The sequence below is a fragment of the Spermophilus citellus genome (assembly GCF_964194105.1).
Source record: "Spermophilus citellus genome assembly, chromosome: X".
Lineage (NCBI taxonomy): Eukaryota > Metazoa > Chordata > Mammalia > Rodentia > Sciuridae > Spermophilus > Spermophilus citellus.
The window spans coordinates 87,283,668-87,308,966 of NC_138190.1; the positions used below are offsets into that span (position 1 = coordinate 87,283,668).

The 25,299-nt window shown below is 38.9% G+C and overlaps 2 protein-coding genes across 2 annotated transcripts in view; one reads left to right on the forward strand and one right to left on the reverse strand.

Annotated features, from left to right (window-relative positions):
• Window positions 1–2,275: 2,275 nt before the first annotated feature.
• On the reverse strand, window positions 2,276–4,981 carry RPL36A (ribosomal protein L36a). The gene is made up of 5 exons (XM_081276784.1): window positions 4,896–4,981; window positions 4,373–4,478; window positions 4,109–4,176; window positions 2,721–2,843; window positions 2,276–2,353 (listed from the first exon to the last, which is right to left on the reverse strand). The coding sequence occupies exons 1-5, from the start codon at window positions 4,896–4,898 to the stop codon at window positions 2,333–2,335; spliced, it is 321 nt and encodes a 106-aa protein (XP_081132910.1). The 5' UTR covers window positions 4,899–4,981; the 3' UTR covers window positions 2,276–2,332.
• A 4,115-nt stretch (window positions 4,982–9,096) lies between these two features.
• The window catches only part of BTK (Bruton tyrosine kinase), a 34,498-nt gene continuing 18,295 nt past the window's right edge, over window positions 9,097–25,299 (forward strand). Inside the window, exons 1-5 of the mRNA XM_081277847.1 lie at window positions 9,097–9,231; window positions 19,382–19,552; window positions 20,072–20,170; window positions 22,437–22,505; window positions 24,475–24,556. Of these exons, the coding sequence (XP_081133973.1) occupies window positions 19,412–19,552; window positions 20,072–20,170; window positions 22,437–22,505; window positions 24,475–24,556 (391 nt within the window). The 5' untranslated portion in view covers window positions 9,097–9,231; window positions 19,382–19,411. The remainder of the gene's footprint in view (window positions 9,232–19,381; window positions 19,553–20,071; window positions 20,171–22,436; window positions 22,506–24,474; window positions 24,557–25,299) is intronic.

Consider the following 25,299-nt stretch of genomic DNA (forward strand, 5'->3'; position numbering starts at 1 on the left):
AACAATGTTATGTACATGTAGATACTTATTCCGGATTTATCTTTTGTGAGCTCTTGGAAAGGATTGAAACTAAGTGAGATGCCTTAGAAGCTACTGTCATAATATTGGTAATGAGCTTTCTAAAAGTTCAAGGAAAGACTCAAATCATGCTGATTATAAATGCTTATTACTGCTGCCAAATACCTTGTTTCCTAATGGGATTGGGAGGTTAAAAACCATTTATTAGTATTTGGCAGAATAATAACAGCTTGGATCTTTTGGAGTTACATCATAATATTCAAGATATACAAAAGTGATTGATATTTCGGATCCTACTTCAAGAGTTAAATGGTTTTAATCCTGGAAACATAATGTTCTCTTTGCTATTAATCCTCTCTTGTAATCATATGTCATGCCTTCAGAACAAGAATTCAGGAATTTGCAATAGCAACTCATCACCTACTTTTTCAAAGAAAGAAGGGGGAATACGTTGGGAGCCACTCTGGAAACACACACCCTTAAGTCCTGAGCGAGATATACTGAACAATTATTGCACACCACAATAACTTAGGCTTTACCGCTGCTTGGATGAGACATGGCTCCAGGAGTAGGCATTACCTGGTGGGGTTGAGTTACACTCACCTGTTCCTTTGTAATCCTACCCCTTGCCCCTTTTTTGGATAGAAATTCTAAGAAACAGCATCCCCAAATAAAAGCCAACTGCAGAATGTGTGCTCCCTCTCATCAGCCTCTTGTGACTCTCTTGCCCCCCTTGTTGGAACCTGAGGCCGGGAGCTGGGGAAGCCCTCCCGAAGCTCATATAAAAAGGTATTCTGTGTCTGCATGATATTTTGGGTCACCCCAAATTCACCCGAGTGACTTTGGTTCAGTTGCCCGCACTTGGTGGGGGCAGCACTCACCCATTGTGAATGTTCATGCAATAGTACCAAAAGGGCCACCCAAAACAAAAATGCATGCTGGAATAATTATGCCTGTCATGTGATTTCACCAATTATTTTCATAAAAATTGAGAACATTCAGTTGATAAAAGCTGGAATAACATTGTTAAACACAGGGGTGAGGTTGTGGCTTGGTGGTAGGGCACTTGCCTAGCACTGGGTTGGATCCTCAGCACCACATTAAAAAATAATGTAAAGTATTGTGTCTGTCTTCAAGTAAAAAAAAAATTTCAAAAAGTTGTTAAACACACTCATCAATGAATATACTATCTATCCAATGATCTTCCCACTGATAAAACTGCCATATTTGTTTCACTGTAAAGTTCTGCTGAAATACAAAGAACTAATTTTAATCAATAAGACTGAAATGTAGGAGTAAAAGAATGTGTAACTTCAAACTATGTTGAAGTACTTGTTAAAATGGAGAGAATATACTTGGTTAAGGTTTCTTTTTGTTTCAACCAGAGATTGAACCCAAGGACACTTAACCTCTGAGACACATCCCCAGCCCTTTCTATGTTTTAGGCAGAATCTTGCTAAATTGCTGAGGCTATGAATTTGCAATCCTCCTGCCTCAGCCTCCAGAGGCTGGGATTACAGGCATGCACCACCATGACCTGCTGCTTAAGGTTTCTTAAGGCTATCAATACACTGGAAAGTTTGTAATATTTTACACTTATCCCAACATGATAAAAATGTTTACTTTAAAATGTTAAAAGGGTAGCCTCACCAAGTGAGGTGGCACACACTTGTAATCAACTACTCTGCAGGCAAATCAGAATGATCCCAAGTTCAAGGCCAACCTGAGCAACTCAGAAACACCCCATTTCAAAATAAAGGGCTGGGACTGAGTGACAGAGCACTTGCTTAGCAATTAAGCAGCCCTTTGTGCAATCCACAATACAGTCCTCCCAAAAGTTTAAAACTACAATGGCATGTCAAAATGATTAATTGGGGAGTCTGGAGACCTTTTATACATTATACAACACATACTCTGCCTAGGTTTTTTTTTTTTTTTTCCTTCAGTGCTGGGGATTAAACCAAGAGCCTTACATGTGCTGGGCAAACAGCACTGTACAACTGAGCTATATATCCAACCCCCCAAAATCCTTATGAAATGTGTAAGTACCAGAAGTATGAGATTATTTTTATCTCGGTAAACTTTTTCTACTTAGATAAAATGAGAACCAATAACTTTTGCTTAACAGCAACTGGGATCCCATGAACACACAAAGTGCCAAATTAAATAATCACACATTTGATATGAGCTCAATCAGTCAAAATGTAGTACTCTAAACCATAATCACAAATTTCCCAGAACACCAAATGCAACCAAATTAAGCGAAGATAACCTCAACATTTTATTATCTTCATAACAAAACAAACGATGAAGCTTAGAACTGGATCACTTGGCCCTGTAATGAAGCAGAAAAAAAAATACTTAGTTTTATATTTTGGAAAGAACCACCACTCCATCAATAACATCTTTTCTAAGAGATAATCATGCTACGTATGTTGAAGCAAGTTTCCTCATTCTTCCTTTCCTACTTACAGCAAAACCAACACCAAAAACCTTACACTGAAATCTGAAACTTTCTAAGTATGATACTTAACAAGTGTTAGATTTCAAATACTGGGTTTAAGGATGCTCAACCAGTTAAATCTATGTAAATATTCCCAAATCTAAAAAAAAATTCTGGTCCTAAGCATTTCAGACAAGGGATACATAACCTGTACTGTCAGCTATGGATAAACATAATAGAGCTATAAATAAGATTATACCTTTCTCTTCTTATCTCCTCCCAGTTCAAAATGCTTGCATCTCTTAATAGCCAGCATTCTTTTAGATCTGCAGTTAGGCTCAACACACTCAAGCCTCAGCACAATCTTCTTTGTAGTTTTAGCCTGGAAAAAAAGCCAGATCCTTCATAAATCCTTGCAGAACATCACTTTCTGGCTAGGTATAGTGGCACACACCTATAATCATCACAATTTGGGAGGCTGAGACTATAGGATTTCGAATTCCAGAACAGCCTCAGCAACTTAGCAAGACCCTGTCTCAAATTTTTTAAAAAAGGAGGGATAGAAATTTGTTAAGGATGCCCAGTGGTGAAGCATCCCTTGGTTCAATCCCTTGTGCTAAAAAAGGAATAAAAAAAGAAAATTAGGCTGGGGTTGTAGCTTGGTGGTAGAGAGCTTCCTAGTACTTGTGTGGCACTGGGTTTGATCCTTGGCACCACATAAAATTAAAACAAAATAAAGATACTGTGTCCCTCTACAACTAAAAAAAAAATTAAAGAGTCCATGTACATCTAAAATTCATGCACATTTGATTGAGTTATCTAACCAAGCTACACTCTCCACTAATAAAACTTTTAGCCTTCCCCTTTAGTCAGAGCTCTGCTGCTCATCTGCAGTTCACAAAAGATCAAGACCTAGACAGAACCTAGACAAGTTATATAAAAGTGAAAAGACATTCAAGCGTTCTTTTTACCAGCTTATAGTCACACCATTTATTGAACTCAAGTTACTCTTTAATATTTTCTGGAACCAGGCTGGATGAAAAGAAATGCGTTAAGAGATGCAGTGCTGGAGCAAATCCTATGTTCTAGGCACTGTGCTAATTAAGAAAACTCAGCCTGAGAATAATATATTATTCACAAGGCTAATGGAAGCCTAAATGACTATTGTAAAGTTTGAAGGCTTCGTGAAAGAGGTAGCAGACTGAGAAGCCAAATGAAAATTTTTTTTTTTTGCAATGCTGGGGAAATTGATGAACACTGGGCTTCACCATGCTAAGCAAAGGCTCTTCCACTGAGCTATAAACCCAGCCCCAAATAACAATTCTTACTGCACTGAGGAGCTGAGAATTCAGACCTGATGATGCAAGGAGGCAAAATGAAAGGACTTACTGATGTACTAAAACTTCAGTTCTTAGGAAACAGGACATAATCCTTGTTTTTGCCTCTTCCAAAAGAGGACAAAAAATGTAAACGATCAGTGCAGTCCTGTGTCTGTCAGACATCGGGCTCCACTGCCTAGTACATGTCACTGCAGGCACTTGCAATAACTTTGCTGAGATTAATGCTATGTGTGTGGGATAGAGATGACAAACGCAAGATCCTTCCCACACATAATAAGGTCCATGTCAATTCATAATCACCACTAACCTTTTTCCTGAAAATTGGCTTGGTCTGCCCACCATAGCCACTCTGTTTCCTGTCATACCGCCGCTTTCCTGGAAAAAGAAGTTGTTTGTTATGGTACACTAAAGATCATAAACCACAACAGACACATGGAAAAAAGTCCTTTGGGTTTTATCTAGATTAGTGCCTATGTGAGGGCCAGGTGGTGGAAAGGACACCATACTGGGCTCTCCACACACCCCTTCATAAATACCACATCAACACCAAATTAGGCAGAAGCCATCTTACCCTGTGCATACAGAGAATCCTTGCCCTTCTTGTACTGTGTCACTTTATGGGGTTGGTGTTTGCCACATTTCTTACAGAACGTCCGGCGGGTCTTAGGAACGTTCACCTAGTAAACACACCATTCACAAAACGTATCAGACCAAAATGGCCCAATTGCCTCACTGACTCAGCTGCAGGTGAGGAATCCCTCGCCAACTTGATTCTAACTCCTTGTTAACACGCAACGATCCTGTGGCTGCAAAATGTGGTCCAGTCCCATGTGCTTCAAGCACAGCAACCTCTATTAGGCCCCAAAGAGGGAAGAAAGCTTATTAACCTCACCCACGGCTAAGTCTACCTCATAGACCCCATCACTTCAATTTCAGCTCCCAGAGCCTGGTCTCTTCAGGATCTATCCCAGTAATGCTGGGTTTCATTGGGATATCGGGGCCACGCAGGGGCCTGGAGCCACCACAGGACAGTACCGTCTACGCGGCGGTAAGGATTAAGCTGGATGTTACCGGGTCCAAACCCAACGTCCTACCATGTTTGCGGCAGCGTTAGCGGCAAGGAAAGAAAGAAAGAGGGTCGGAAACGGAAGTATATAGGAGGTTCCAGCTCGCACTTTCTCCTGGGAGTCAGAGAGAGCGACGAAAGAGTACCAGGTTCATGGTGCAGCGACCTCTGGCGGCTGAGAGGACTGGATTCCTAGCCGAGGGTGGGAGCTTCAAGGAAGGGCTCTCTTCTCCATTTCCTCCAGCCTCCTGACTTTGCAACTTTTCATTTTTGGCGGACGTTGCTACGTAGTATCGTTAAGTGAAGAAAGCAAGGCTCTTTCCAGACTTTCTGGCCTCCCTGTCCCTGAGGGAAGCCGAGACTAGGGTAGAGTGGAGGGGCCCTTCATCTCTGCATTTTATTCCTGTTCCACCTCAGGTATGCTGGGAGCATGTTTCACAGTGAATGGTTCAAAGAAGGAATTGGAAAGAGCAAATTGCGCCAGTTAATTTATCACGTGGTCAATAGGTCTATTCAACAAATGTTTATTGAATGCCTATTCTGTGTCAGGCACTGTTCTAAGGGAGGGACACAATAATATACTCAGAAATATAAAATTATGAATTGAGTTCTTCAAAGAAAAGGAACAATGATCCATATTAAAGCAACACTTTTAGCTGATGGAGTTAGTTGGCTGCTGTAGGTTAGGATAAGTGAAATTGAAATCGTTCAGCTCCTGCAACAGTAGTTAGCAGGAGATGTACTCTAGGTTTCAAGGCAGTTCAGCAGAGGAAGGCTGAGGGTGTTGAGCTTCAAAATGGATTGTCTACTACAATTCTCACAGTAATTCTAGGTTAACAAATTGAGGCTATGTAATGTTAAGTGATTTACCCAATGTCAACAGTATTTAATAGATCCAGGATACAAATCTGAGTAGTCTAACTCCAGAGCCTGGGTTCCTTTACAATTAGGCAATACTGCTATTGTGGCCTGCTAATTATAATACCTAACAATTATGGATCACTTATGTGCTAGATATTCTCCCAACCACTTTGCATACAACCTCTTGAAAACCACCACAGGAGGCTTATGCCATTATTAATATGTATCAGGCGAGAAAACTGAGGTATACGGAGCATTAAACTCACCTGAAATCACACAGGTTATTTTTTTAAGCTGGAATGTGATCTTAGGTCATCTAACACTATAGCCTTGCACTTAACTGCTGTACCACACAGGTGAAGCAGGGATGTCAGCAGGGTAGAGAATAGTAAGGACAGAGAGTTGGATTGGGATGCAGGAGGAGGTGGCAGTGGATTAGGGTATAAGGAACTATGAGAGCCTAAAGTATCCTGTTTGCTCCAGGAATGCCAATGAGTCCTGAGCTGACTCTCTGATCACTCCTTTTTTTTTTTAATGATCTCAGGACTAAGTTATTAAAAACATTACCATTACCTGCTACATTTTTTTTAAGTTTCTTTGCCAAACTGCCAGCTTGAAACCTCACAGCATCTTCTTCTCTCCAGACTTTAAAGCAATGATACCGGTCTTTAGGGAATTTCTAAAGGTTTGTATGTCAATTGCATGGAAATATGAAGATAGAAAACATGGGTCCTCTTCTTCTAATCAACCTTTGTTCTATCATTCCCTATGTGGCATGACAAAGTTTTTTGAGTTTTTTTTTAATTGCTGTTGTTTATTTTAAAATATTTAATTGAAAAATTACATATATTCAAGATATCCAGTGTGATTATTTGCTATTCATATAAATTGTGTAATAATTACCAGAGTCAAGTCAACACATCCATCATTGCCATTTTGTGCATGTGTAGGAGTAAGAACACTTAAATCTGTTATCTTATCAAATTTCAAGTAAACAGTATAGTATTAACTATCATCACATGCTATATATTAGAGCCCCAGAACTTATTCATCTATACATCAATCCTGATCTCTGTTTTGGAAATGATCTTGTTTATTAATTTTCCCATAAAGTGAGGCACTCTGAATTTAACACAAGACTGTAGTTGTGACCTGGTCTTGCAGAATAGGTAGCATGTTCACTTTTCTCTTTCTTAATTCTACAAGGAAATCTAATGTTACCTTGGGTTTTTGGGCAACCATCTAACTGATGTGACATATCTCTTGATAACTATCTGCAAAAACCCTGAACCATTTTTACAAATGTTACTGCTCCCCTAGTTTTACTTGGAGTCATTTTCTTGGAATGGGAGGATGGTAACTGGGAATTGAAACCAGCAGCACTGGGCTGGAGATGTGGCTCAAGCAGTAGCACGCTTGCCTGGCATACGTGTGGCCTGGGTTTGATCCTCAGCACCACATACAAATAAAGATGTTGTGTCTGCCGAAAACTAAAAAATAAGTATTAAAATTCTCTCTCTTTAAAAAAAAGAAACCAGTGGCACTTTACCACTGAGCTATATCCACAGTTCTTTTTATTCATTTGTTTATTTTAATTTTGAGACATCGTCTTGGTGAAGCTGGCCTCCAACTTGAAGTCCTCCTGCCTCTTTCTCCTGAATTGCTGGGATAACAGGTGTGCACTACTGTGCCAAATTTACCTGAAGTCATTTGAATTTCAAAGTTTAGGCTCAGTTATGGGGCATCACCCTTAGGCTTGGTAAAATACCCTTTGTTGAATTTGACTTCTCACACCAGGTGGTCAAGGATCTTTTTGGACCTGAGTCTGTCATCCCAAGTAGTTCATACAAACTTGCACTACTCAGCACTATTCAGACTAGATAGGCTACTTTATCTGTCTTTCTCAAAGAAATATTGAGCAGGATAGCACCAAGAACCAAACCTTAATATTACATTGGGAATCTGAGGTGACACTTAGCCATTATTCATTTGCACTATTTGAGTACAGTAGTTTGATATGGACAAGTGTGCTAGAGGAGCAGTTATGGGCATTGGGTGAAGAGCCTAGGTTCACTTTGTCCTTTCCCTAGTCCTCCTCTCTGTCTGGATTTCCGTTTTATGCATATCAACTCCCAGTTCCCATCCCAAGATGAACCTGGGCAAAAGATGAGGCATGTGATAATAAGCAGCATCTGGCTGAAGAAAAAGTGAGGCAAGGTAAAGTAAAATGCAGTAAGTATCTGTGGCCAACACTCAGGCAGTGAATGGAGCAGCTATTTCAGGAGACTAATGAAAGAATATATATAATTTGTCAATAAAGTAGGGAGATCTGTACAACACTCACTGCCCATCTGTCTTGTGCAGATATGAAGATTAATCACTCTATCATCCTACCAAAGTTTATCTTTTAAAAATACTGTTGCCTTAAAAATTCTGATGGACTCATGGGAACTGTGATCCGTTTCTACATTAGGGTACAGCACTACAGGGCAAGAAAATATGGGAGTGCCTCATAAGTTAAGGTGGGCAAGCAGATCAGTTACAAGGGGTTCTGCCATCACCAGGGTCTGCAGGCAACACTGTTTGCATTTCCTCAGAGAATCTTTAGGGAGAAGATTGTAGGTGGAAACATAGCCTGGGAGGCTTCTGTGGAAACATCCAGGCTTCAAGTAACACACATAAGTCTTGTTTCCTGTTTTGTAGGATTAAAGAGAAAAGTGTTATTTGTTAATCCCTGAGGCCAAATCTTAAATGGAGAAAATCAACATTCATGGAAAATGGGGAAGGGCATGAGTCTTTGTGTGGGTTTACATCTTGGCATTTTTATCTGTAGAAAAAAAAGTGCTTTCTTAGAAAATGACTCAGCAGGGGAAGTCTTGTCTGTACCTTTGTCAGGCTGTGTACTTTTGGGTCCCTGTCTGAGTACTCTCCTTCCTTTACTATAGAGTTTAATTGTGTGACCCTGAGTCTCCTGCCTCAAAGGAGGTAGACTCTAAAGACACCCCTCTTGGGCAGTCCCTTTGTTCTGCACCATCTTTGGCACACACACACCCCCAAGCCTCCTTTCTCTGTGCTATTTCCATAATCCTTTATCTCAAGGAGGGCAGTCTGATGATCTGTCTACTCATCCCAGCCCCTTGTAGAGTCTCAGTGGCCCTAGTAATGTTGAGAAATATTCTTTCAGAGCTGGACTCAAGATAGTAGTGTCAGAGGTCCCAACCAAATGAGGGGCGGGGACAATTGTGGGGGTGGAATAAGGACAGCAGCAGGGAACCAGATACCATGCTGCTGAGAAGAAGAAAAAAAAGACATTGGTTTAAGTCAGGAAACAAAAAAAGGGAACTGAGTGGCTGTGAAAGGGTGGGGTTTGCTCAGACTGTCCTTCCTCTCTGGACTGTAAGAATATGTCTCCAGAGCCAGTGTCTTCGGAGATCAAGTGCTACCTTCCAAGTCCTGGCATCTCAATGCATCTGGGAAGCTACCTCCATTAAGTCAGAACCAAGGTGGGTCTGGGGAATGGCAGGGGATGGACAGCAGCAGCAGCAAGTACCTCTCTTGGGACCCCTTAAGACCAGAGAGAAAGCATGGCTGATGCCATATATTTGCTGGTGGAGGGTGGGAGTGTCATCAGCACAAGGCCCCAGCAGTCTGTTCCAGTGATGAGAGGGGCTATATGGGTCCTTTCTGGAGAGGGCTGTTGGGGGAACAGGAAGAGAAAAAAGTTATCTGAGGTGACCATCTGAACAGGTAGCGAATGTTGGAAGGGGACACCTCTGCAAAACATGCTGGAAAAGAGATAATGCAGTTGGCAGTAAGGTTAAAAAAAAACTTTGGTCAAATATCACTTGAAGACTCCAAATATATATTGCATCAATGAGGCCCTTAGATGAAATTCTAAGAGGCAACCTATCTAGGAAAATGGTAAATGCTCACATGCACAATAGGCAGTGCAAGCTGGGGAAAGGCCCTGGCTAGACTAAGGTGCTAAGCTACAAGCCTTGGTCTGCATCAGGCCAAATATCGCCAGGATCAGATCTGGCTGGTTGAAAGGATTGTGTGCCAACCTCATGGTAATAGTGGATAAGAGACTGGGCCAGAACAAAGCAGCCTCCACCTCAGCCCAGGCAGTGTGGCCAACCCTGAAGATCATGGTGAAGATTTCTCTTCCTACCATTGCCTACCATGTGCACAGCTTACTTTTCTCCTGTCTTCATTATTTATCCTCTCATTTCCTCTCCATTTCTCCTTTCCTTCATCTTCTCTTCCTTTCTCTACCTGTATCCCCTCTTCTTTACATCCTCCTTTATTTTATTCATCACCATATCCCTGATGCAGAGTCAGTACTTAATAAATAATCGTTGAATTGAATTGAATTTTACTTGCCCCTTTCTCCTCTGGCTCTTTACCATCCCCCCCTTTTGCCTAGTACCCTTCCTACTGACTTATTGGAAGTAGTTAATGTATAAATATAAATACATTAAAACAGGGCCTGACAATAATAAGTACTCTATCTCAGCATTTGCTATTATTTTTATTATGCCTAGGGCCTGCCAATGTCTTCACAAATCATATCCAGAGCAAATAGTTTAGCATTTAGAATAAAAGGGATTGCTGACCCTGATCAAGACATTCTTGGAGGAGTTGTCAGACCTCCAAATGGAATCACAATTTCCTGGCTACCCAGTTCTCAGAGACAAAAAATTCCATGTGTGCATTTCCAGAGACAGGACAGCAGCAAAGTCCAAAGGCTGGGATAGGGGAGTTTATACAGCTCAGGGGCTGTCTTCTTTGCTGTTTGTTGTGTATTAGTTCTGCTCCTTTTCTCATTTTGTATGCGAAGCCTCTGAAGCAAGAGTGGTACAGCCTCTCTGGAGCCTCAGTTATTTGATAAAAGTGTCACCCTCAAAATAAGCCATAAAATATAGATATTTGTGGAAACTTAAAGCATTACACCTAAACAATATTTCTTAGGGCCTGCCCTATCTATTCTGGCCCCTTTATATTCATGCTAAACTACTGCTTGTGTTAAAGTCTAAATTCCAATTGTGTATGGCTATTGGTGTTTTTGTTTAGAATCCTTTGTAAATTCCTTATGGTAAGAACTAGTATAACTTTCCATCTACTTCTAGGGTATTGGTGCAGTTTTACATTATCACTATGATTTATTATTTCCATTCGAGCAAATTTCCTATATGGTTTCCTTTCAGTGGACTAGACCATACCAGGAAGTTGCTTAGGTATAAGGGGAAGATATGGCTTTTGAAAACCAGTTTGGGTGTTCTCCAAAGAGTCATCAGATACCTGATACTTTTCCCTCAGTAATGCTGAGATCTGATTGCTAACTTCTGAGAATAAGGGAGAGCTAGGTTTTTCAGTGAGGCAGTACACAATAAGAAGATAGAGAAGAGACCTGACTCCAAAGCTGCTTCGTTATGCATGAAGCCATCAAGGGGGAGGGGAAGGTAGAACTCCTCTGAGGACCCTGAAACAATTGGGCCACGTGTGACTTTCAGTTTCTATGGAGATTCATGTTCAGTGACTGTGGGGGATTTGAGAGCATTACAAACCTAGAAGCTTTAATCCCACACTTTCATCCCCACTCTTTGAAAGCCCTCACCATAAACCTCCGTGAAATGAAAATAAACTACAGTCTATTAACTGTATGGAAATTCTAGAATCAAGAGAAATTAAATTGTAGATAGGTGTATGATTGGAATATACTAGAACTGGAGATCACTGACTTGATGAAAAAAAAAGTTAGTCTGCTACAAAATCAAAATTTAAAAAGTGATTGCAGGTGCTGGGGATGTGGCTCAAGTGGTGGCGCGCTCGCCTGGCATGCGTGCGGCCCCAGTTAGATACTCAGCACCACATACAAACAAAGATGTTGTGTCCGCGGAAAACTAAAAAATAAATATTAAAAAATTCTCTCTCTCTCTCTCTCTCTCTCTCTCTCTCTCTCTCTCTCTCTCTCTCTCTTAAAAAAAGTGATTGCAAATGGAGCAGAAAAGAGATAAGGATGGGGGGCTGGGAATATAGCTTAGCTGGTAGGGTGCTTCCTCACATACACAAGGCCCTGGGTTCAATCCCCAGCAACACATACAAAAAAAAAAAAAAAAAAAAGAATGTTTGCTGGGCACAGTGGTGTATGCCTTTAATTCCAGCAGCTCAGGAAGCTGAGGCAGGAGGATTGCAAGTTCAAAGCCAACCTCAGCAAAAGCAAGGCACTAAGCTACTCAGTGAGACCCTGTCTCTAAATAAAATACAAAATAGGGCTGGAGATGTGGCTCAGTGGTCAAGTTCCTCTGAGTTCAATCCCCGGTACCCCGCGCCTCCCAAAAAGAAACAGATCTTATTTAGAAAGAGATATGTTGAATAGATGATGGATAGATAGATTTTTTTTTAAAAAAACAAGCAAATCATAAATAGTATGTGCAATGATTTTAAATATAATAAGAAAATGCACAGAAAAAAATATAAAGAAATATGCCAAGAGATTATTGCATCTGGATAATAAGCTGATAATTTATTTTTTTCTTTTTAATACTCCTGTGCTTGAAACTTGTCTATAATGAATGTGTTATTTTGATATGGAAGGACAAACAAAATGTTTAAACCAGCTGGGTGTGGTGGTTTTCACCATAATCCCATCAAGTTGGAAGGCTGAAGCATGAGGATCACAAGTTTGAGGTCAGCCTGGACAACTTAGCAAGAACTTGTCTCAAAATAAAAATAAATAAAAAAGGCTAGGGATGTAACTCAGTGGTAGAGTGACCCAGTTCTATATCCAACGTGCCACAATACACACACACACACACACACACACACACACACATTTTAAACTAAAGAAAACAAAAATAAACTTGGGGAAAAAAAAAGGCCAAAGAGGCACAGAAGATGGAATACCCTAGCAGTGACCCTTAGGACAGAGGGACAAAACTGAAGGTATGATACCAATCTGACACTGACTGTAAACTTATGGATTGAATGTCTGTCTCTTCTTCCAGGATCACTTGCCCAGAAGCTATTGTTTCTAGTGCAGGGTAAAAGAGATGATGAATCACTGAGATTAAGAAATTTCCAAAACAGCAGAAGAAAAATGTAAAATGTCAACCATATAAAATGGTATGGAAAGAATCAGAACCCCCAGACCTGTTGGAAATGACTATTGCAGATCAGAACTTTCCTGGTTTGCATGTAGCCCAAAATCTAATTTTGCCTGGAAGTCTTCCCCACAAATCTGGTTACCTGTAGCACTGACAATGAAGCTTATCACAAAATGATTAGGTTTCACTGGAGTCAGAACAGAGCTTATTGAGAATGTAATAAGATTAATTAAGTTGTTTTGTCCCTATGATTATAATATTTTAAAGACTTTTCTTCTGGTTCCAAGGCCAAGAAATTCTCAATCAAAATCTCAATTAGGAGCTGGGGATATAGCTCAATTGGTAGAGCTTACCTCCCATGCACAAGGTCCTGGGTTCAATCCCCAGCATATCTCTCTCTCTCTCTCTCTCTCTCTCTCTCTCTCTCTCTCTCTCTCTCACACACACACACACACACACACACACACACACACACACACACCTCAATCAGAACCTGAGTGATGCTTCTTAGGACTGACAAGAAATATTTGGTAGAAAAAAGTTAGCCTATCTGTTATATTCTCCCTCTAGAGACAATTGATGATTTTACCAGATTTTATAGTGAAGCATCAGAAAGATATAAGTAAAAAGGGAACAAGGAATAACATGAAATGTATACTCCAATAGATAAAATGGAACTCAGGCAGCTGGGGTTATGGCTCAGAAAACCCTAGAGATAGAGAAGAGTGGGTGTCTAACCTAAATAAAGGTCCACTGACAAGTAAAAAAATATTTTTAAAAGATGGAACCTGGGCTTGCCACTTTGTCTAAAGTAACTGAGAATTCATTCTGAAAGCAAAAAGTATGATAATATGTACTACAATGTTCATGAAAGCATTGTTTATAATAGAAAACAAACAATGGTATGGAAAGAATCAGAACTCCCAGACCTGTTGGAAATGACTATTGCAGATCAGAACTTTCCTGGTTAGCATGCAGCCCAAAATCTAATGTAATGTCAAGCAACAGGAGAATGGGAAAAATGGACTGTATTCACCAGTAATATTTTATGTGCATAAAAATTAATTTAAATGAGCTGGTGCAATAACCCACACCTGTAATCCCAGCAATTCAGGAGGCTAACACAGGAAGATCACAAGGCCAGCCTCAGCAACTTAGTGAGACCCTGTCTCACAATAAAAAATAAAAGGGTTGGGGATGTAGCTTAGTGGTGGAGTGCCCTGGGTTCAATCCCCAGCAACCCTCCTCCTCCAAAAAAAAAAAAAAAAAGAATTAAAATGTGTGAATTAGAACTACATGATAAATAAATCATAAAACTTTATATTGGGAAAAGAAGACAAGCGGATGGAGAATACATACCATTTAGATATAAAATTTAAAACAGAAACCAATACTAAATATCTTTTGTGGATACGTACACATGTAGTAATAATATAAAAACATGCCTAGGTATGACAAACATAAATTCAATATATTGCAAACCTCTATGAAGGGAAGGGACTAAGATTGTAGAGAACACAAGGGGATTGGGCCCTAACAATAGGATGTCATTTCTTAAAAAAATAAATGACTGATGTAATTATGGCACAATATTAGGATTCTATAAAACTAAGTGGTGAGTCCATGAGTATAATGTTATTCTTTGTACTTCCTATTTGAAATATTTCATAATATACAAGAAAATATATTCAATTAAGGTTTTATATTTACAGTAACCAATAAAAACCCTAGAGATAGAGTGGGTGTCTAACCTAAAACTGTGCTTTCATTCTGCTAAACATAAAACACCCTCCCCCAAAAAACAGCATCAAGTGACTAGGAATCCACCAGTGAGAAAAGAATCTCCTTGAAGGGGATGTAAGGAAGGAAGACTAAAAAAATTAATAAAACCAAACAAAAAACAACAACAAGAGCAACAACAAAAATCCTGGTGAAACTGAGAAGAGCTCTCATGTAACAAGGACAACTGTTAACAGGGACAGATCACTCATACCAGCCTGGAGGAATATGAAGAGGAAAGTAACCCAGGCTCCAGGATGCTCTCTCATCCCCCATATTCACCAACATTTCCTTTCTTGCTGAACATTCATAGAAGATGCAGAGGAGTCTTTCCCAGCTGCTCTTTGATGATAGCCATGGGGAATGACAGGGTGCTGAGGTGGATGTCATCATACCTCATTGAAGGCAAAAAGAAAGTCCAGGAGGTAATGAAGTACCACAGAAACAGTAAGGATTGATTGCATGATATAGCAGGGGTATAGATGGGTGAGTTTGGACAAGTCATGTAATCTCTGTGATTCTCGGATTTCTTATCTGTTTGTCGTGAAGAATAAATGAAATAACACATGTGAAATGTCTGTCAGGGGCTAGGGAGTTGCAGGTGCAGAGCTTGCCTGCTGTGTACAAGGCCTTTGGCTCAATCTCCAGCATTGCAAAAATATAAATAAATAAAAAACAAAATAAAATGCCTGACAGGTAGATGGCGCTCAGAGAAATAGAAGTTCTGTTCCATCCCTCTACAGAGAGAAAGGGAATGACCAGAATCTTTCTGGCCAATTAAGTATACTTTAAAGGAAAAATAAAGAGAAAACACTGCTTCTTGGAAATTCTAGTTAAGTAGTTATTTGAAGTACTCTTATACTAGATATTTCTAACTATCCACTCATGGACTCTCCCAATCATAAGCAGGCTGTGTAGGTTTGGGAATTTTACTCTAGTGTTGTCCTTAATAGTGTTTTCTCTTATAAGCAAGATAATAGCCAATGATGGTTTAGTTTACTGATTGTGTAACTGCCATTTATATTAATTCCTTGGTATAGTGCAGTTATATGATGGCTGAACTCATATGTTAATAAGCTTTGTCTTTCTGAATTCTGCTGCAAAAGGTGGCTATGTGAAAATCCTTGCATTTGTAGTTTTTTTTATCACAATACCTTTATTTTATTTATTTTTATGTGGGGCTGAGGATCAAACCCAGGGCTTCACACCTGCTACGTGAGTGCTCTACCTCTGAGCCCCAGCCCACATTTGTAGTTTAATACAAAGAACATTGCAAGGTGTGGTGGAGTATGTCTGTAATTCCAGCAGCTGGGGAGGCTGAGGCAGGAGGAGCACAATTTCAAAGCTAGCTTTAGAAACTTAGTAAGGCCATAAGCAACTCAGTGAGATCCTGTCTCTAAATAAAATATGAAAAAGGGCTGGGGATGTGGTTCAGTGGTTAACTGCCTCTGGGTTCAAGCCCTGGTACAAAATAAACAAAACATTATCACACTGATGGGGCTGGGGTTTTGGCTTGCCTAGCATAAGTGAGGTAGTGGGTTCGATCTCAGCACCACATAAAAAAATAAATAAACAAAATAAAGGTATTGTGTCCATCTACAACTAAAAAAGAAATTCTAAAAAAAGCCATTATAACACTGATACTGATACTCTATGCTTTAAAGAATTTTGTCTTTCTCCCCTTTCTCCTCTTTTTTTCTCTATATGAACAACCATGTGTGTGTATATATGTGTGTGTGTGTGTGTGTGTGTCTGTGAGACATTATGTCACCTCCATTTCCATCCCACCTCACACCCCTTGAATGAGGTTCAGGGTAAGCCCTACTATGCATAATTTATGGTCAAATTGACTGTACACTGCTAATATTGTTAGAGGAAAAAAACTGGGACATTCCACAATGAGTACCCATGGATGCTCTGCCTTTTAATGCAAACCCAACCATCCAGAAGACATAAAGATGGACGTTTATATTTTTACATTATTGGTTGATGGACTGATGGTGCCTACAGAAGAACTACCACACTTTCAAGCTACATGATTCTGTACTAAATCACAAGGGATAGGAGAAAAGTATCCAAAGAAGGAGATACCAAACCATGGAAACCCCAGTAATACTCTGGTTCAGTGATCTAGATGTTGATGCCATTTCACTTCTTTCTCAGAGGGATGATGGCTAGTGAAAAGCTTACTTACTTCCTCATACTTAGACCAGCACTAAACCCTATCCCAACACAGACATTTCAGGTGGAAGTCTTCCTCTTATACAAACCGGATTTATTCTAAAAAATAAAAAGATAAAAGGTAGCATCCAGAAGGACCTGTCTTAGAGGAAATAAGAGCAGAAGCTGAGACTAAAGCAGATGCTGAGTCTCAGCAGGAATGTATCCATTAAGATCCTGCAAAAAAATTAAGGGTAAAATGTTAGATGTCCTTTATTTGGCTATAAGAAGCAGAATTGTGGTTTGTTGGGATGATTTTGATCCCATTTGCAGTTATGCTACTCAATATTTTTAGGGTTTTATTTTGTGTTCTGTAATTTGGGTCTTTGACTGCGAAGAGGTACTTAATTGTAACTCACCATGAAATAAATGTGATGGTATTATAGGGAACTCAATGAATTAGCAATTCCTGAGAACAGAGTATTATTACTTGGTCACCACTACTTCTGGGTAAATGAATGATTATAATGTTAAAAGAGACCTTTTTGAATTTTAAGCTGAAATTGAATGTTAGAAAGGACTTATTGGTTGTAAACTTAGCAGCTTATCACTCCTATGTGAGATAATTTAAACCAGGGAATCAGGGAAGAGAGATATGTGATATGATGTAGGGAAAAGTTTGCAACTTTGCCCAATTTTTCTCCCAAGATTATTTACAAAATATTGAACTAATCCATCACCAGAAGGCAATGACATTTTCATGGTAGACAAGAGGCAAAGTGATAATTCTGAACATCCTTGTCTGCTTTTAATCTATTTTTGTCTTCCCAGTATGATAATGGAACTGTCTCCACCACAGGAAACAGCAAACTGTGTGGATAGCCTGAAACTTTGATAAAAACCATACATTGCCCTCCTGGTGTAAGCAATAATCTGTGCTTGGCGAGCAGAAAAAACAAACAAAAAACCCTGCTGACTTTATTTATTCTGCTTCCATGGTGCCACCAAAAGCATAAGATGTTTAGATAAATAAATACATTTAATCTTCTTCATAGGAAAAAAAAAACCTGCTTCTAACAAAACTTGAGAGGAGGGGCCGGGGTTGTGGCTCAGTGGTAGAGCGCTCGCCTACCATGCATGAGGCACTGGGTTTGATCCTCAGAACCACATAAAAAAATGAAATAAAGATATTGTGTCCACCTGCAACTAAAAAATAAAAAAAAAACTTGAGAGGAGGACTAGTGGTTTTTTTTCATCACTCATTTAGTGCTCCATTTTTATGACACCTTTTTTTTTCATTGTACTTTTTAAATAAAGATTTGGAATTAATAATAACTTTAGGTGAAGAATGGATGTAAAGTTTTTTTAAAAAGAGAGAGAGAGAGAGAGAGAGAGAAGAGAGAGAGAGAATTTTTTAATATTTATTTTTCAGTTTTTGGTGGACACAACATCTTTATTTTTATGTGGTGCTGAAGATCGAACCCAGCGCCCTGCGCATGCCAGGTGAGCACATTACTGCTTGAGCCACATCCCCAGCCCCCTATACAGTGTTTTATGTGAATAAAAGAAGTAGGGGCTGGGGTTGTGGCTCAGTGGCAGAGTGCTTGCCTAGCACATGTGAGGCACTGGGTTCCATCCTCAGCACCACATAAAAACAAATAAATGAAGTAAACGTACTGTGTCAGTCTACAACTAAAAAAAAAATGTTTTAAATCATTTTAAAAAGTGATTGGTAGATTTGAGGGACTTCCTTTGCTTTTTTTATATTTCACTTACCTGAACTGAATCTTTCTGGAATATTGAACTTTTAGGAAGGTTAACCACATTACTGTTCATAAATGAACACTGCTCACTTCCATGCCACTAGGACGGTTGCATTACTTTTGCATGATGCTGCCTAAAATAACTAAGGAAAAAGGGGGGGAAAGCCAAAAGAGAAAACACAACTGTTCCTCCACCAAAAAATTTGTGTTTTCAACTTGAGAATAAAGCCTACCTTTTGTAACTCAATCAGTGGGTAACGTACAAAGTATGTTGGGTGACAGCATGTATCCACAACTACAGGTATACTCTCCATGTCCTTATTAGACTCCTTGGTTGACAGACCCTAGTGGAACAATATTTGAAAAATTATACTCACTATCTAGGAAACTTGGAACCAAAAGGCCACTATCTGCCTCCATGGAGTTCTGGAACTTGCATTATACCTTTTGGGAACATTAGGGTCAACAGCTGCATAGAGACTTTTGCTGTTCACAAATTCTGTACACATCATAAAAAGGTGACTAGTGTAAAGCTGCCTCTTGACATTACCAAACACACAGGTACATGTCATTTGATATCTAATGCATTCCATTGATTTATATAACAACCCCATTTTTGTGAACTCACAATGTAAAATCACCCCCCCCCAATTCAGTGTGCATCTATTATTCCTGAGGATTGACAGACCTTAGGGACTGTGTAAGGAGGGTATCAAGGTGGAAATAAGCCTCTTTGCTAGTAATGCATACTTTTGTTCCATTTGCAATAGGTAACTAGGCTGAGGGGGAACCAGGAGGGATGAGAATTAATGCACTGGAATCTCAAGAACTTTCATTATCAACAGCACACAAGTGAGCCCCAGAAAGAAGAAGTGATGGCTGCAGTGATACTGGAGAGCATCTTTTTGAAGCGCTCACAGCAAAAAAAGAAAACATCGCCTTTAAACTTCAAGAAGCGTCTCTTTCTCTTGACTATGCACAAACTTTCCTACTATGAGTATGACTTTGAACGTGGGGTAAGTTTCTCAGCTGTGAAGCCTGAGTTTCAAGATTTCCAGATCTTAGATCTTCTTTGGGAAATTGTGCATCTTCCTTGGTAGAAGAAGGGAGGTAGAAATGACCCATGTATATTCAAGGTCAGCAAAATATTTCCTAGATTAGAACTAGCTACAGCCCTGCTGGGACAGAAATTCAAAGGTGCTAAGAAGCCACAGGGGAAGTCTTACCATGGAATCTTGCAATTGATGAATGCTCAACAAAGGATTCTCAAGAAGGAAACCCAAAATTTGAAAATTGCTTCATTGTTTCTTATGGCTGATACAGTCCTTAACACTACCATAGTATTTGTCCTCTATCTGGTAGTCAAAAGTTAGATTAATAGATTTGGAAGGTTTTCTTTTTCCAAAATAACAGGTCCTGATATAGAGTGTGGGTGCCACCTCACCATGCTGAATGATTAGATAAGAAAATCTAGTCATCTGGTTGCTTAATCATTCTTAATCTTTCTCCATTTTCTTCCTCATTCTCTTTCTCAGAGAAGAGGCAGTAAGAAGGGTTCAATAGATGTTGAAAAGATCACCTGCGTTGAAACAGTGGTTCCTGAAAAAAATCCTCCCCCTGAAAGACAAATTCCGGTAAGAAGAGGCTAACTGATTTTGAGTTGATTTTTTTTAAATGTTGTTTTCTTGGGGCTGGGGATGTAGCTCAGTTGGTAGAGTGCTTGCCTTGCATGCACAAGGCCCTGGGTTCAGTCCCCAGCACAATAAATAAATAAATAAACAAACAAACAAATAAATAAATACAATGTTGTTTTCTTTTTTTTCCTCCCTGATTGCAAGAGTAATGCAAATTTATTATAGAATCTCTGGAAATATTTTAAAAGCACAAAAATAAGAAAAAAAAATGGTACAAAATCCCATTGTCCAGCTAAAACAACTATTAACATGTTCATATACATAGAATTGCAGATGCTTTTCTCTACTAAAAATGCATAAACATACATGAATATATGTAATATATTTAGAACACAGAATCATACTATACATCTTTCCTTATAATCTACCTTTTCAATTTAACAATAAATAAGAAGCTTTTCCCAAAGACAATAATAAAAGTACCAAACATTTATGCATGGATATTATCAATGTGGTATATGCTGTTGAATAATTCGAAGAGTGTAATTACACTAAGTGTGTAATAATAGATTATTTAGCTGGGTGCTGTGGTGCACACCTATGATTCCAGTGACTTGGGTAGCTAAGGCAGGAAGATTACAAGTTCACGGCCAGTCTCTGAAACTAAGAGAAACTCTCAGCAACTAAGCAAGACCCTGTCTGAAAAAAAAAAAAAAAATTAAAAGGACTAGGAGTCAGATGTGGTGGTGCAGTCCCAACAACTGGGGAAGCTGAGGCAGGAGGATGGCAATTTCAAAGCCAGTTTTGTTTTGGTGCTGGGGATCGAACCAAGGGCTTCTTGCATGCCGGAAAGTATTCTACTAAAAATAGATATTTTTAATTACATGATTTTAATGACTTCATGATGTTAGCTATCATGGATATATTATAATTTGCTTAACTAAACTTTTTTTGATACTGGGGATTGAACACAGGGATGCTTTACCACTGAACTATACCCACTGTTCTTTTTTATTTTATTTTATAATAATAATTATTATTTGGTGCTAGGGATAGAACCCAGAGATTTTGCTACTGAGCTACATTCCTGGTCCTTTTATTTTTATTTTTATTTGGTACAGGGGATTGAACCCCAGGGTGCTTAACCACTGAGCCACATCTCTAGTCCTTTTTATTTTTTATTTTTTTAATTTTGAGACAGGGTCTCACTAAGTTGCTTAGGGCTTTGCTAAGTTGCTGAGGCTGGCTTTGAACTTGCCAATTTTTCTAATGATATATTTACTGTATTCCTAGTTCTTTCAACAAGATCTTGATATAAGAATATTAATCTTTTAGCTATATGTTGAGAATATTTTCCAGTTTATCATTTATCTTTGATTTTTGTTTATGGTGTTTTTGCCTTACAGGAATTGAAAGTCTGTGTCATCAAATAAGTTCATCTGTTTCTTAATAACTCCATCTTTATCATTATTATTAGAAAGGATATCCCTCTCACAAGATTATATAAAGAGGCATTTATATTTATTATCTGTCACTCGTAGTTTTCACTTTTTATATTAAGCTCTTAAATTCATCTGAAATTTACTTTGGTGTATGATGTGAAATAGCTAACTACCTAATTCCCCTCATGCATCTAATTTTAGTGGCTAGATGTCCCAGCACCAATTATTTAGAAAATTTCCTTTCCCCAATGATTGAACTATCTCAGGCTTTCTTGACTGAGTATGCACTGGATCCTGTGGATATGGGTTCCAACTGGATAATAGGAATTAATTACTAAGAATTGGCATTGTCTGTGTAGGAGGTGCTTCTGAAGACACAGAAAAAGACTCCCAATTCCTAGCTGGGTGTGGTGATACACACTTGTAATCCCAGTGACTCAGGAGGCTGAGGCAGGAGGATTCCAAGTTCAAGGCCAGCATGGGTAACTTAGTGAAAACATCATCCAAAGTACATGTATGAAGACATGAATTGGTGTCAACATACTTTATATACAACCAGAGATATGAAAAATTGTGCTGTATACATGTAACAAGAATTGAAATGCATTCTGCTGCCATTTATTTTTTTTAAATAATCAATATATAAAAAAAGAAAACCTATCTCAAAAGAAAAAAATAAAAAGGGCTGGGGATGGAACTCAGTGGTACAGTGCCCCTGGGTCTAATCCTCAGTACTGCAAAACAAACACTCCCAATACTTAAAGAAACCCAATAAAAAGTAATGTATAAACATTACATAACCATACCTTTTTCTTTCATCATAGAGAAGGGGTGAAGAGTCCAGTGAAATGGAACAGATTTCAATCATTGAAAGATTTCCTTATCCTTTCCAGGTGAGTTATTTTCCCTCATTAACTCTGGGAAGGACTTTGCAATATAGTTGGTAGGGATGGGGTACAGGCCAGACGGAAATATACTAAATCCCAGTCCACTGAAATTGAAGTGAACAAGGAGGCTGTGCTACGAAACCAGGCCCATTTGCCCACTGCACAGTGTGCTAATCACTTAAACAAGGAGTTTTGCAAAAGATCTTATTTTCAAATATGGAGGTGGGAGACCCAAGTCTCAAATCTGCTTCTACAACAGGTTTAGGGATATTTATGGAGTAGAGATACAGGGTGGTTGGAAGTGAAGCAATCAGTAGTCTGCACATGTGCAATCCAACTCCATGGTTCTTCATGGGGTGCATGTTCAGAAAATGGCTGTGTAAACATGATCTGAAGGTGGAATTTTGGGTCTCCTGATGTGGAAACATCACCCACTGGACCCTTGCAAAGAGTTAGTGGTTTCCACAAACATGTCCTTCCAGTTCCTGAAAAATAACATAGGCATCCTGTCATCATGACCCACATTTCAGAGGTGTTATCTACAGCAAAGCTAGTGGGAGACTAATAACATATAGCTCAGCTGTGTGACCTCCAGAGTTAGTGATTTTTTTAAAGCCAAATAAAAGCAAGTAACTAAGGTTGAGCACTAGAGCTCAGAGTCAGAGAAGTAAAAATTACGAAGGGTTGGTTAGTGTAAATGATAATAGGCCAGTTGTGTTTATAGACTGGTAATTGTCAAAGATAGGATTTTATACTCCCATGGAGTCTTGAAGAGTAATGCATTATTGTTTTGATGATTACATTCTTGAGAATGGGTCTCAGATCTTTAAGAGATGCTTCTGACTTGTAAAAGATACATATTTACAATTGCAAGCCCTTCTTTTAGTAAATGTTCAGTAGATGGTTGTGGCCTACAAAGCAAGTGTTTGGTTTTAGCTAGACCAAGAAATTAGACCAACAAGGGTTGAGAATATTTGTTTTGCTATTTTCCTAATCTAATATTGTTTCTTTCCATATTTACACCTCAAAAAGAATATATAGCACCAATTCTATTATGTGTGCATTGAGAAAGATGCTCTACTTGTTGAGTGAGCATTTCACTTCCTTCTGGTTCTGCCTATCTGTCTAATGGTGGTTATGTGGGTTGAAAAGACAGAAAAGGGGAGGGAAGGAGTAGTATTAGGAAGTTCAGTATGGGGAAGGTTTATTAGACTTACACATAAACCTAAATTCTATTCTAGTGTGAAATAGCTGAAGAACCAGCCACATAGATACCTGCCTTGTGGATGAAATATAAGCCACAAAGGAGAGCAAAATTTGATCTTCAACATGGCTTGCTTATGTCCTGAAAACTCAGGCCACATGTCATGAAAATAGCAGACTCTGCAACAGTGAAAGCCAGAAAAGGAAGTGGAAAGTCTCAGGGGAGGGGGCTGTCATGGATTTCTGAGCACAGCAAGATTAACAAGCCAGAAAAAAATGCAAAAGGATCTTATTCATGTCCCTGACTGTTAGAAAATCTGTAAAGGAAGGGTATTTTAGACATAATTTTTACTACCATTTGTCTTTCAAGAAGATGACATTGTTTGGATGTGCTAGTGGATAATGTTAAACAGCAGCTAATTTAAAATTAATTTATTTTGGCTTTAGAATCCATTATGTGCTGGCTATTAACTCTGAGAGTCAGAGCCAAATCTTTTATATTTCATGCATCTCCATAACACCTAGCATGATGTCTTGATCATGGTAGGCATTCAAAAATACTAATAGATGATAGTACTTAATTTATATTTTATTTTTTAAGTAGGTTTGTGGTTCCAAATTTGATTTATTTGGGCTAGTGTTAGTGAGGGATGGCCATTAGGTGTGTGTGGGAGAACCATGAATTAAAATTTTGCTCCATCTTGTCCAAGTGAATAACCCATACGTACCAACCAAGACTTAACTGCTGAAGTCTATGTGTCCATTGCTCCAGGTTGTATATGATGAAGGGCCTCTCTATGTCTTTTCCCCAACTGAAGAACTGAGAAAGCGTTGGATTCATCAGCTCAAAAATGGTGAGCATTATTTGGAAATTAATCTAGTCTTCAAAAGAAAAAGGCACAAATGGGGAAGAGAGAGAGATTGGGAGAAAGAGAAAAAGAGAGGGAGGAAGGGAGAAAGAAGAGAGGGAAAGGAGAAAGAGAAGAAGGAAAAATGAGTGAAAGGAAAGAAGAAGAGAGAGGGAAGATAAGGGAGGGAAGAAGGAAGGGGAGAGAGAGAGAGAAAGCCTATATTTTGCCTCAATAGTAGTGCTACAATTGAATTTAGTATTCCATCATGTGAGTGAAAGATAACATATTAGACCAAGAGTTCCACCCAGTTCCACCACTATCTTTCTATTGCAATTTTGTAATTGCAGGCATCTATATTTCTCTATTTATAAAAAGTCCCATTCTTTACACCAGTTACAAGGGTAGTGTGTTGTTCAATGATTACACAATATCTAGAGTTCTAATTATGAAATACATAGCTCCAAAAATTAAATAATATGATGCATGAGAGTACTTAAAGTCAGAGTAAAAGAACCTGGTTTCAAGATCCTTTTATCACTTATAAGCTGGGTGACTTTTGGCAAGTAGGCCAGTGAACTTCTTTGAGGTTTGGTTTCTTCTCCTGAACAGAAATAACAATAATGCTTCCTATACCCACTTTCAGGGTTATCCTGCGGATCAAATGAAGCAGTAATGTATGTGAAAGTATGTGAAAAACTATAAAGCACTGTATAAGAAAGCATTATATGTCTCTTCATTGTGGTTAA